The sequence below is a fragment of the Triticum aestivum genome, chromosome 7A (assembly GCF_018294505.1).
Source record: "Triticum aestivum cultivar Chinese Spring chromosome 7A, IWGSC CS RefSeq v2.1, whole genome shotgun sequence".
Classification (NCBI taxonomy): domain Eukaryota; kingdom Viridiplantae; phylum Streptophyta; class Magnoliopsida; order Poales; family Poaceae; genus Triticum; species Triticum aestivum.
The window spans coordinates 83,176,157-83,188,937 of record NC_057812.1 but is presented as its reverse complement, the minus strand read 5'-3'; the positions used below and the strand labels follow the sequence as shown (position 1 = coordinate 83,188,937).

General features: G+C 42.1%; 1 protein-coding gene across 2 annotated transcripts; it reads right to left on the bottom strand.

The window, feature by feature from the left end:
• Window positions 1-1,453: 1,453 nt before the first annotated feature.
• On the bottom strand, window positions 1,454-5,567 carry LOC123151954 (probable inactive nicotinamidase At3g16190). Of its 2 annotated transcripts, none has more exons than XM_044571580.1 (5): window positions 5,166-5,567; window positions 4,927-5,046; window positions 3,704-3,836; window positions 3,108-3,224; window positions 1,454-1,899 (listed from the first exon to the last, which is right to left on the bottom strand). In XM_044571580.1, exons 1-5 carry the CDS (start codon window positions 5,376-5,378, stop codon window positions 1,835-1,837), a joined length of 648 nt encoding a protein of 215 aa, XP_044427515.1. In that variant the 5' UTR covers window positions 5,379-5,567; the 3' UTR covers window positions 1,454-1,834. The 2 variants fall into 2 exon arrangements, with proteins under 2 accessions (XP_044427515.1, XP_044427514.1); XM_044571579.1 differs by having other exon boundaries at window positions 3,605-3,836; window positions 5,166-5,558.
• Between the last annotated feature and the right edge of the window lie 7,214 nt (window positions 5,568-12,781).

Below are 12,781 nucleotides of genomic sequence, written 5' to 3'. Positions count from 1 at the left end.
CCACACCACGGCGCACCACCTTACCGAGCCCGTCGACGTCTACCACGACTGGATCGACGCCTGCGAGAAGGCCAACCAAGACGCCGACTACTTCAAACCACAGCGGCGGGTCGGCGGCGACGACGACGACGACAGCGATGCCTGATCGATCAATCGATCGTGTCCGGTGGAGCTGGTTTCAGATTTCTAGCTAGACGATGCTATGCTATGCTGAGCTTGCCTAGTTTGATGTTGGGTTCGTCTTAGTCCCTGGAGTTGTGGCAGTTTTAGCTGACATTAGATGAATGTAAGGCTGTTGCCCCGTAGACCTGTTGCTCAAAATTTTAAATAGCGCGCTAAGCCTTTTAGCGGCGGACCTCTTCTAAATGTTATAGCGTGCTATAGCGGAGCTATAGCGAGCTATTTAAAATGTTTGTTCAAGTGTTTGAACAAAAGACTCTTAGCGCGGGACCTTTTCTAAACGCTATAGCGTGCTATAGCGGAGTTATAGCGGGCTATTTAAAACCATGGTTGCTACGCAAGGTGCAAGTGCAACTTCTGAACTTCTGATCTTGTCCGATCTATGAACTGAATCTGTGACATGTTTCGTTGTTGGAGTGGAATGGGAGGATGGCTGAATTTGTCTTATGAGCAAGATCATGATAAAACTACTACGTACTAGAGTAGCTTTTAATCACAACTCATGAGAAAACTTGCTTTAGTGTCCGGTCGACCTGGTTTCAGATTTCTAGCTAGACGATGCTATGCTATGCTAAGCGTGCCTAGTTTGATGTTGGGTTCGTCTTTGTCCCTGTAGTTGTGGTCCTTGTGGACCTGTTGCTACGCAAGGTGCAAGTGCAACTGATGAGTTCTGTACTTCTGATCTTGTCCGATGGATCTAGGTGGCTTTCATGGATCGATCGAAACGACCTCAACCCAATGTTGCGTAGTTTTGATATTTGATGATGGTGTCTCAAGTTTCAGCTGTTTGGCTGAAATTGTATTGATTGGAGAATCTAGTCCTGTGCCTCTTTTGCTGCGCGATGTGTAATTGATGAGTTCTGATCATCAGCCAATCGCCCAAATGTGCCCAATCTTGTATAAGACGATCATGTACTGGAATGGGAGGATAGTTGAATTTGTCTTGTGAGTTGAGAATTGAGATTATGAGAAAACTACTACTAGCTACTCCAGCCTTTAATCACAACTCACGAGACAACAGTGCAAGAAAAAAAACAATCACATCGTTTAAGAAAAAAGACGCTCTGCAAGTTCTGTCCAACAGTAGCTATGCAACCATTGCAACAGTTACCAAAATTGAACACTGATCTACATCACGATGCAGACCTGAAATCTCTAACCGTTCCTAGTACTCCATGCCTAAAGTACATAGACAAGCAATGGAAAACAAAGAGACTTTTCCAACAACCTCTTAAACTGAAAAACCGACCTGGCCGAGATCTCACACGGTTACTCAACCATTGCAACTGATGTGAATTCATATGCAAATGATGTTTTAACATCTACCTGGCATCTCAAACCATCCGTTCTCCAAAAGACCAAAAAATTCTACAACCCGAGCACCTTCCAATCGCCCTGTTTTGGGTCTGGAGTTGGCTACTACCTTACACTAGATCCCTAAAGTCCACCACATATAAAGGGAAACCACATGACACTGTATGATTAACTCTATGTAGGACGGATTAGAAGTTGTATATATGTAACCATGCAAATATTAACATATTTACATTTGTCGGGACTGAATGGGGAGCAAGGAAGTGGTAGCGCATTTGTTGCCTCTACTGCACATATGCATGTCACTTCGTGCCAAGAATGAAGTACACCACCCACAAGCTTAACGGCGCCACTCTTCCAAGGTTGGTGTTTCCACGCCGATGGTCTTCATATCTCTGATATTTGCTGCGAAACATAAAAGTAGCTGCCTTAAGTCACCAATTATACTAAATTATAGGAAACAGATTAAATGGAATCAACAAAATATTCACTCTCTCAACTATCGAAGATGGCAACATTGCATTCAGCAACATGGGTCATAGCTATAGTTGTGTTCTTTACAAAGTAACTTGTAACTTTCGTACTGGGTGATCAAACTGCCCCTTTATAAGCATTCTACCACATGCATTTCCAAACCGTGGGTGCCACATGATTTACATATGCTTGTTGGTGTAATAAAGCCAGGTAATAAATCCATGATGACCATGAATAGGGTTGCAGCACGAGTTCGATTTCTTCAAAATTCAATAATTTTACATGCTGTATAGGGAGTGCTCTTTTGCATGTCCTTCAATTGATATGTTTATATGACCACGTAACAGCAGAAAAGAAAGGAATACAAGGTTTGATGATGTATAAATCCATCATTCAGTTAGCAGTAAATCCCAGGAATCTAAGGCAGCAAACAAAAACTTTATGAGCTGTGAAAGAGAAAAGCTCTCCAGTCACCAAAATGAGCTGTAGATAATAATTTCTGAAAGAATTTTGCTACCCGTGTAACTTATTTTGAACAAAGCATATCATTCGTTGGTGATCAAAATGTCCCTTGCATGTTCAAACTAAGATCATGCAGTTTATAACCATGTGTGCCACATGATGCATACACGCATGGTGTAATCAGGACAAGGGTCATGAATTTGGATGCAGCATGAGTAAAACTCCTTATTTTTAAATTTCTAATGTTTTTATGTGGAAACGGAATATTCAGCTTACATTTCTAGAAATAACTCAAAATTTTCTTTTAGTAAGTTATGTACTGATGCAGATCGACTGATCGACACTTTGAGTGTGTTCTGGAAATAAAGTTCTTTGATTGTGCCACTTAAACAAAGAACACTATGCAATAGGGAAAATCAATTTGACAATCTGACGATACAGACTATGCCTTCAACTGAGTGTAGCTCTTAGTGCATCCCCATGAGAGGAAAGAAAGGATATTAAAAGGTGAATTTTATTAACATGGAAAACTATCTTTCAAACTTTCCCTGATTAATGTCAAGTACCATCTCAACATTAGTTTAAACATACTCATAAGGAATCGCCAAGTGCCAGCTCCATATGTATTTGACATGGAGAGTAAAATAGAAGGGCTGGTGTGAAGGAAGAATACTCACCCAAATGGATATCTGGCCTAGCAGCAGCTGTTGCATCAATAAGGACAATAACTTTCTCATAGTCCAATTCCACAGCATCGTAGACAGTCTGCCGAATGCAATTTGGCGTTTGAACACCTGAAAATCATCACATATATACAGAACAATAAATGCAGCTGCCCAACTTGACATTGGCCAATTAAGCATAAACAAAGGAATTAATATTTGCTCTAAACAAGGTTTTTCCTACATGTAGTACTGAACTCTACAGCATAAACAATGGTGTATGTGCAAGGTATAAAAAGATTGCTGCATTGCACAATTCTTCCGTTATGGATTCACGCTCGTAAGAGCAGAGTTATTGCCACCATATGCATTTTGAAAAGATGAGAAAGGTAAGGAGTCAGAAGAAAGTAATTATACAGTTACACAAAAGAGACGGGTCTTACAGCCACCAATTACCATTCTGACAAAAAAAACAGTAACTTTTATATCAGTCGGTGTGTATCAGTGCTTACCAACAACTACCAAGTTCTTTATTCCTTGTGTTTTAAGAACGGAATCAAGGTGCGTCGCAAAGAAAGCACTAAATCTTGTCTTCACCAACTTGTAGTCACCTTCTTTGATAAAAAGCCCGTCAGCCAGCTCTGCACCTTTCAAACCTTTCACTGTCGGACCCTTTCCTCCAGAATACAAGTGTCGACGGAAAAGTTCAACATCTCTTCCAGAAGGGTCATGCTCTCTGACAACCTACATAGCATAGTTCACTGTCAATCAATACCCCGGCTCTAAGAATGGTGAGAGTGCTTAGGCATCCAAATTACTAGCCTGCTTTCTAAACCGCACTAGTTTGAGAAGAAATAGGGGAAAGTGTGATTACACAAACAGAGGTTAGCTTGCAGGTTGCAATATTCATGATCAAATTAGTATCACAAAGCATGTTTAGCAGAATTTAGAATGGCGTATGCTTCGGTACAACCAATAGGAAACTGATGCATTACCTTGCACATACTCCATAATGAAGCAAAAGAAGTTATTCCAAAATTGAAGTGCGCGCTGCATACTACCAGAATTGAGACCATGCTAGCTGGAGTATTCGTTTTGCATCAGATTTTAATTTTTAAAATAACACCACACCATTACAAACGTCTGACAACACTCAGATTTCTACTTTGTCTAGAAAGAAACAAATAAAGCATACCAACTAGTCAACAACCACTTAATTCACCGACCCTCAAATGCCCTGATTGGAAACTTTGATTAGAGAGAATAATACGACTATTGTGTCACATCGTTATACATGGTGAAATGTGGAATGCTGTCATGTCATTTGTTGCCCTACATGAAACAGTAAAACACAAAGGGATTTGTTCGAACTTGTAACCAAACCAGGGTAGAGGCCAAAGCGAAGTACCTCACCATCTGTCAGCAGTTTTATGATTAAACAAGGACAATCACTTTTATGATAAAAAAAATGGTAGAGAAGAAATAGTACTGACATATGTACTTGTGCAAAGCAGGATAGTCAAGAATAAAGAACAAGTGAGTGGATTCTGGAAAGAGCGAAGGTCTCATGCTGCCGCAGACAGTTGTTGAACTTGACAAAAGAAAATAGTGCTAGGAGTACATGGGAAATTGCAAGGCTAATGGAACGGGACCAGCAAAACAGGAACCGTGGTACCACGCCAAGAAGAGATAGAGATTACTTAGAACACGAATTAGAATGGATTGCTCCCAAGAAATCAGAGGCCCGTCTTGCATTGAAAGAAATAATAAGTACTCCCGTATGGCCGTAACTGAGAAGAAGCAAATTAGCAGTAGAAAAGGGGAACGGAATTACCCAAACGACGAAGATGCCGCGCTCCCGCGCCACGGCGACGGCCTCAGCGACGGCGGGGACCACGGCCTCGCCGCCGGCGACCAGCACCGGGCTGCCCATAGCCGGGTCCACGAAATCCTTCTGCAATAACTCACAAGCAGGTCGGTCAGGTGACCCGCCTCAACAAAAACTGGATTCTTTAACAACAAAAAGGAAGGAGGAAGGGGAACGGCCCGGATCGAGGAACGGAGAGCGCGCACCTGCATGTCGATGACGAGCATGGCCGTCTCGCTCCACCTGCCGGCGGCCGCCATGGGTCGGTGCGAGCGCGGCCTGAAGGCGCCGGTCGGGATCCGGGGGATTATGCTGCCGCCGCCGCCGGAGAGCCAGCGCTTGAGGTAGTGGAGGAGGAACTTGTCGAGGGAGAGGAGCAGCACCAGCAGGCACGACAGCAGCGCCAGATGCGAGGGCATAAATCACATCCACGAATCTTCCTCCTTTTTCTTTTATAAAATCTCAGGACAGGAGCACTGTTTGAATGATTTTTGTGGTGTTCTGTGGGGAAGAAATTTGGGGTTCAGGATGAAAAGAAAGAAAACTGGAGAGGAATTTGGACGCGAGAGAGATGGTTTGGTTGGAGAGCGTGGGTGCGCACCGGTCGCTGCAGAGAGGTTTGACGCCGGTCGTGGAGAAAGGACAGTACTAGAGCATATCTCCGGCAGCCTCTCACATTCCTTGATAAAACTAATAATTATATACGTGCAATAAAACGTTAAATTTAGACTAGATATTAATAATAGGTAAGACATAAACTGCATTTAATAGTATTATGTAGAATATTCCCTAAATAAATGTTTGGTAGGATATTAATTTTTTTTGTTAATGTTGATGTTGATGTTAGGCATGATATTAATTACTGCAAGGTGTTAAATGTGTTTGACGCTAAACATTGAAGCGACGCAGACCTTTGGATGGATGTGATTAAATGGGTGAGATTTGTTGGATCTCCGCAACTCGTTCTTTGTATATTGATGATATGATGCACATATTGAAAGACTTGGGACATAAACCTGCTTCGACATACTCCCAACTTTAATAAAGCATGGGGCGTCCCAACAATGAGACTTTCGCTATGAGAATGATGGGAAGACAAAATTTATATACCGTTTGTTCGTTCACATAGAGGTGAATAACGTCTCTAAAGATTTCTTGAAGCTCGTCGATAGATTGAAAACTATGCGGGGCATGAACAACTTTGTGATGACCTTTTTGAGCATTTCTGGACACTCCATGTGCTATAAACTTCTTCACGTTATGTTTTTACTTTAAATGATTTGGACCATATGTTATGTTTAGTTTAAATATTTGGACCATTTGTTATGTTTAAATTTTAATTTAATTTCCAATATAGTTACATAAATTACGGAACTGGAATGATGTCCACTTATGTGTGTATGAACTATGAAATATCATTAGTTGAATTATTATGGTCACAGAATAGAGATGCATATGTTCTTTGTATCTAAATTCACAAGAGAAATAGAAAAAAATATTGGGACTCTGGAAAGGCACCTCACTTGCAAAACCTTCCTAAATTATGGGAGAACCAAAAAAGATTGGAAGGTGGTTGTTGGAGAGGCTCTTAAGGGCATTTTAAGGACAAACTCTTATTGCCCCCCCCCCCTTTGTTTATGGACACGCCTATCCATGTAAATGCCTATTTACCATGGTATTTTTATATCAAGAACCTTATTTAGCTCAAGCAATCCCCATCAAGATAGTCTCAATTTCACTCGTAGATACAAATGTCTCCTGGAAATACATTGGACATGGTTTGAAAGAGAGGTGAGAACCAAAGGAAGGTAGGTGAGCAACATAGATATACAGATGAGAGAAGTAGTTTCGTAGGATTTGGTCATCGACGACCCACGCTTCCGCCCGTTCCTTGGCTTTTATTCTCGGCCCACAGTTCACGTCAGTGACCTTTGGGTTGGGCCGAACAACGCAAGCGATGCAACTAGGTTGCGCCAGGATGGACTTGACAACTTCCCTCCATGAACCTTCTTTATTAACTGGACCACATATTTAGGAACATGTGCTTCATTGCCACACGCTTGTTCTGAAAGTGCAGCCACGGTTGCAGACTCCAGCATCCTCGCCCTGCTACCATCGCAAACAACTCCAAGACCCGACCTTTGCTGCAAGAACGAACGAAACTAGCGGCGGAGGGATGACATCTAGGACGAGGGCAGCACCACTACGGCGGTGAGACGGGGCAGCGACATAGCTTCGAGGATAACTCCCATTTATCGCGTGCCTCCTTCATGTCGACCTCCTTCTGAGGCCGTGGCCTAGGTATGATCCGATTCAATCCCAGGCTCGTGCTACCGCGGCCTATGGCGGGGGAAAGGTGCCTGGCGGGGTGAAGGGAAGGGGTTGTGATGGGAGTAGAGCGAGGTCGAGGCAACGGGACGATAACTGGTGGTTCACTGGATTCCTCCGCTCCCAAGGACGGTTGTCATAATAGAAACAGGGAGAAATATGTACAAGGAAAGATGGAAATATGGGAGCGAGTGATTTGTTTTCTCCATAAAATAGATGTTTGGAGAGGAAAATTTTGTAAACTACTGAATGAACAATTGATGGTGCGGGAGCACGAGGGCGAGCACAGGCAACCCGCAACTTGCATTGAAATTGGGAGCAACTACTTAACAGGTGTCCCCCATGGAGGGCACTTTTCCTAGCGCGGGAATGCTCCAGTGCACCACGTGACATGTGCTCGACGGTTCTCCCATCAGAATTGTTTTCTTAGTTTTTCCAGCTTTTTCTTCGGGTTTCTAGTTTTTCTTGGTTTTTTTTGGAGGGGGGGGGGTATGGTTTTCCCAAGGTTTCTGGTTTTCCTTTTTTGGGATTTCTGTTCTTTTACTTTTCGGGTCTATAGTTTTTATTTCCGGTTTTTTTGGGTTTCCAGTTCTTTCCAGTTTTGTGACTTTTTGGGTTTCTATTTTTTTGGGGGTTTCCGATTTTTTGGGGATTTCCTTTTTTGGGGGTTTCTGTTTTCCCCATGTTTTGTCTTATTTCTTTGTGCTTCTATGTGGAACACATTCACGCGAGAGCGCAAGTGCGATGCACTCCCATGTGGAGCACAATTGTGCTTCCAGGCAGAGCATGCGTGTGTAGTTGTTCCTAATTTGAATGCTTATGTTATTTACAATTTACATCACTGTCAATCAACATGAACATTTTCTTATGTTCTAATCATTTCTTGAAAATTTTCAACAATTTTGGAATCTAAATTCTTATGACAATTTTACAAACTTGAACACCTTTTAAAAACTGTTAACAAATTCTGAATAATTGATGAAATTTTTGACCACAAATTGCAAACCACGTACTTTTTAAAAACATTAACATTTTCTTGAAACACAAATATTTCTTAAATTTGTGAACAAAAGATTCAAAAAGGAAACATTTTTTTGAAATTCTAGAACATTTTTAAAAAATTGTGAATAATATTTTAAAATAAGTACATTTTTTTAGTATGCTGAACAATATTTCAAATTTCTAATAGTTTAAAAAATAATAATAAACTTAAAAAGGGAGAAAAATGAATTAAGGAAAAATAGAAGAAAGGCCAAAAATAGAATAAAAAACGCTTAAGCCTTAGCCCAACTAAGCGACTGAATTACTCCCGTCAGGCCCCTGTTGGGTCTGCCCATGCGTTTGTGGATTTGAAAAAAGTTCATCAATTTTGCAGAAAATGTTCACGGATTTGAATTTTTTTAGATTTTAAAAAAATTTCACTTAAAAAAGTTCAACAAATTTTAAAAGATTCACCAATTTGAGAAATATTCAAGAAATTGGTTTTTATTTTTTTTAAAGTTCACACATTTGATAAAACAGAAAAATAATGAAAAATCAAAATAAAAACAAAAAAATCAAAATAAAACAGAAGAAAACCTGGTTTAAAAATACACGAAAAATCTGACCTAAAAGTCAATAACGTTACATTTGACACATAAGAAGAGAAAAAGAAAGCTAGTGTGCACAACATGTAACCTGTCTCATTTGATCACTAGAACTTGAAGTAAACATCAAGGGTTGGAGTTTGAATCTGATCGCCTCTCTCCCGTACAGGATCACAAGAGGCGGGGTTCCGGAGGCTTGCTGTCCCTTCTCCCGGTGCACGCCGAAAGGAGGGATGGAGAAGACTTGCTTGGCGGCGCAATGATCTGGAACGGTGGTGAGAAACCATACGAAGCGGCTGCGGCTAGGGTAGATGTCTGCCTGACTATATAGTGCGGGCCGGGTAGGTCGCGAGAGTAAACCCCACGTCCGAGTCGTCACGATCCAAAAGAATCAGAACAGGTTCAGTAATTAACGCATCCGTTATTATTAATTAATGACTCATTAATTTTTTCCCAGAAGCAAAAATATAGACAACGTGCATAGCTCTGTCCTCGGCTCGGCTCAATCCCGCACCCTGCGGCGCGTCGTGACGAGGCGTGGTGAGCGAGGAGGAGGAGCGCGCGTGTAGGTCTTCTCTTCTCATGCTCATACAAGTGGTAGAAGAGCTCACCTTATAAAGAGGTGCAACTCTCTCTCAACTTATGAGGTGGGACTAAACTTTAGCCTCACTCACTCCACTCACATGTGTGCATGAATGGGCCAAGAGAATTTCAGAATTTTAGTTGGGCTTTGGGCCAAAAGCCCACTAGCAAATTCCAACAATCCTCCACAAAGTCTCATTGGCTCATCTCACCATTTGGTTCCAAAATATTGTTTATATACAGGTGCTTAGTGGAGACTGTGAAGTTGAATTTCCACTTGGAGATTTATGCTACACTAGATCACAACTTGAATAGTGGACTATGCCTTGAACTACAAGTTTTCTGCGAGACTAGTTTCACACAAATTCTTGACCGATACTGGGCTGCCACAAGGCTTCCCCGCGGGTGGAGCGTATACGTCGAACTCCAGGGCCTTTTCATGAATTTATTAGGGGACACACAATTCTCACAGACTGCGACGTTAGTAGTCAAATTCATATAGGTGTGTTCCTCAGAAGATGTTCTGCAGGACAACATCTCTGCTTACCCGAATAAGCCACTTGGAACACATTAAGATAAGTATCAACCTGCCATGCAGATCAGGAGAGTATTGCATCTTCATGGAGTGAGATAGTTAATATAGGGATACTCTCCTCCCAGCTGACCAACAGCTTGTCTGCCACTTCTACTTCACGGGATCTCCGATCACATAGAGTGGGTTACCACTATGAACAACTCATGCGGTGGGTCTCAGACCCATCTCCATCGATGCATTATCTATCACATTACGTGATAGACCCTTTGTGAAGGGATCTGCCAAAATTTTCAACGTTTGGATATAATCCAACGTAGTAACTCCGGAGTTCCTCAATTTTCTGACAGATTTTAATCTCCTCTTCACATGCCTTGAGGACTTCATATTGTCCTTAGAACTGTTTATCTTGACGATCACAGTTTGATTATCACAGTTCATCAGGATAGGGGGATTGGTTTTTCAACCATAGGTAAGTCCATCAAGAGCTCACGAAGCCACTTTGCTTCAACAGTGGCAGTGTCTAATGCTGTGAGTTCTGCTTCCATAGTTGACCTCGTTAAGATGGTTGGCTTGCAAGACTTCCAAGAAACGGCGCCACCACCAAGTGTAAAAACATAACCACTTGTGGCCTTAATCTCATCAGCATCAGATATCCAGTTTGAGTCACTATAACCCTCCAGTACCCTTGGATACCCGGTGTAGTGAATCCCATAGCTCGCGGTGCCTTTCAAGTAGCGCATAACTCTCTCAAGCGCATGCCAATGATCATCTCCCGGTTTTGACACAAATCGACTCAGCTTGCTCACATCAAACGAGATGTCAGGCCTCGTGGCACTCGCCAAATACATACGCGAGCCAATAATCTGAGAATACCTCAGTTGACCTCTAGCAATCCGTTGATTCTTTCGAAGCAACACACTAGCATCATATGGAGTTGGAGAAGGCGTGCAGTCACTATACCCAAAACGACTCAAGACCTTTTCCGCATAGTGAGACTAAAGCAGTGTGATCCCACCATTCTCATCTCTCAACAGCTTGATGTTTAAGATAACATCAGCTACTCCTAGATCCTTCATCTCAAAACAGTGAGATAATAAATCCTTAACCTCCTTGATTAAATCAAGTTTGGTTCCAAAGATCAATATGGCGTCGACATACAGACAAAGAATAACTCCTTCGCCCCACCAAGGCGATAGTACACACACTTGTCACCATCATTTACTACAAAGCCGACAGCAGTTAATGTTCTTTCGAACTTCTCATGCCACTCCTTAGGAGCTTGTTTAAGGCCATATAAAGACTTTAATAACTTGCAAACCTTTCCTTCTTGACCAGGTACTACAAAACCATCTGGCTGATCCATGTAAATTTCCTCCTTCAACTCTCCATTGAGGAAGGCCGTCTTAACGTCCATTTGATGAACGAGAAGACCATGTGAGGCAGCCAGTGATAGTAGCACCCAAATTGTGGTCAGTCTAGCCACGGGTGAGTAAGTATCAAAGAAGTCTTCACCTTCTTTCTGGGTATAACCCTTAGCCACAAGCCGTGCCTTGTACTTTTCAATCGTACCATCATGTCTAAGCTTCTTCTTGAACACCCACTTACATCCTACAGGTTTGCACCCATAAGGACGGTCAGTGATCTCCTAGGTTCTATTAGCTAAGATGGAATCCATCTCGCTACAAACAGCTTCCTTCCAGTAGTCAGCATCAGGAGATGCATAGGCTTCTGAAATAGTCCTGGATGTGTCATCCACAAGGTACACAATGAAATCATCACCAAAGGACTTTGCAGTCATCTGTCTCTTACTCCTCACAGGAGTTCCATTGTCACCCTCAATAGGATTCTCAACGTGTTCCATCGCAATGTTGGGTTCAGGAATTATAGCGAATTCCTCACTAGATGGAGTAGGTATCTCCTGGCTTGACGAACTCGACATATCCTTCATAGGAAATATGTCCTCAAAGAAAGTCGCATCATTCGACTCCATAATTGTACCGACATGCATGTCGGATACCTCAGATTTTATTATCAAAAAATCTATAGCCAATGCTATGAAAAGCATAGCCCAAAAGAACACAATCCACGGTTTTTGGTCCAAGCTTGCGCTTCTTGGGAATTGGCATATTGACTTTCGCCAAACAACCCCAAGTACGTAGGTAAGAGAGTTTCAATCTTTTCCTTTCCCATTCCTCAAATGGAGTCATGGTCTTATGCTTTGTGGGAACTCGGTTTAGGACATGACATGCAGTCATTAGCGCCTCCCCCACCATTCCTTGGAAAGACCCGATGTGTCTAACATGGTGTTAACCATATCAGTTAGAGTTCGGTTCTTTCTTTCGGCTACCCCATTTGACTGAGGCGAGTAGGGAGGCGTCCTCTCATGGATTATACCATGTTCCGCACAAAACAGATCAAATTCATTGGAAAAATACTCTCCACCACGATCGGACCTAAGCCGTTTAATTTTCCGATCAAGTTGGTTCTCTGCCTCAGCTTTATAGTTTTGAAGAAATTTAAAGCCTCGTCTTTTGATTTCAGAAGATACACATAACAATATCTAGTGGAGTCATCGATCAACGTCATGAAGTATCTCTTTCCACCTTTTGTCAACACGCCATTCATCTCACAAAGATCAGAATGTATAAGCTCTAGTGGCGCCAAGTCTCTTGCCTCTGCAGTCTTATGGGACTTGCGAGGTTGCTTAGCTTGCACACATACTTGGCACTTAGAGCCTTTGACAGTAGAGATTTTCGGAATTAAACTCATATTGGCTAGCCGCATCATGCAA

Bases quoted from the DNA above. Each gene is read 5' to 3' on its own strand.
- LOC123151954 (XM_044571579.1), bottom strand. From the start codon at position 5,378: ATGCCCTCGCATCTGGCGCTGCTGTCGTGCCTGCTGGTGCTGCTCCTC. The intron at 3,837-4,926 runs GTAATTCCGTTC...TATGCTATGTAG, and splicing joins GCGGCATCTTCGTCGTTTGG to GTTGTCAGAGAGCATGACCC. The intron at 3,225-3,604 runs GTAAGCACTGAT...GATGATTTTCAG, and splicing joins AAAGAACTTGGTAGTTGTTG to GTGTTCAAACGCCAAATTGC.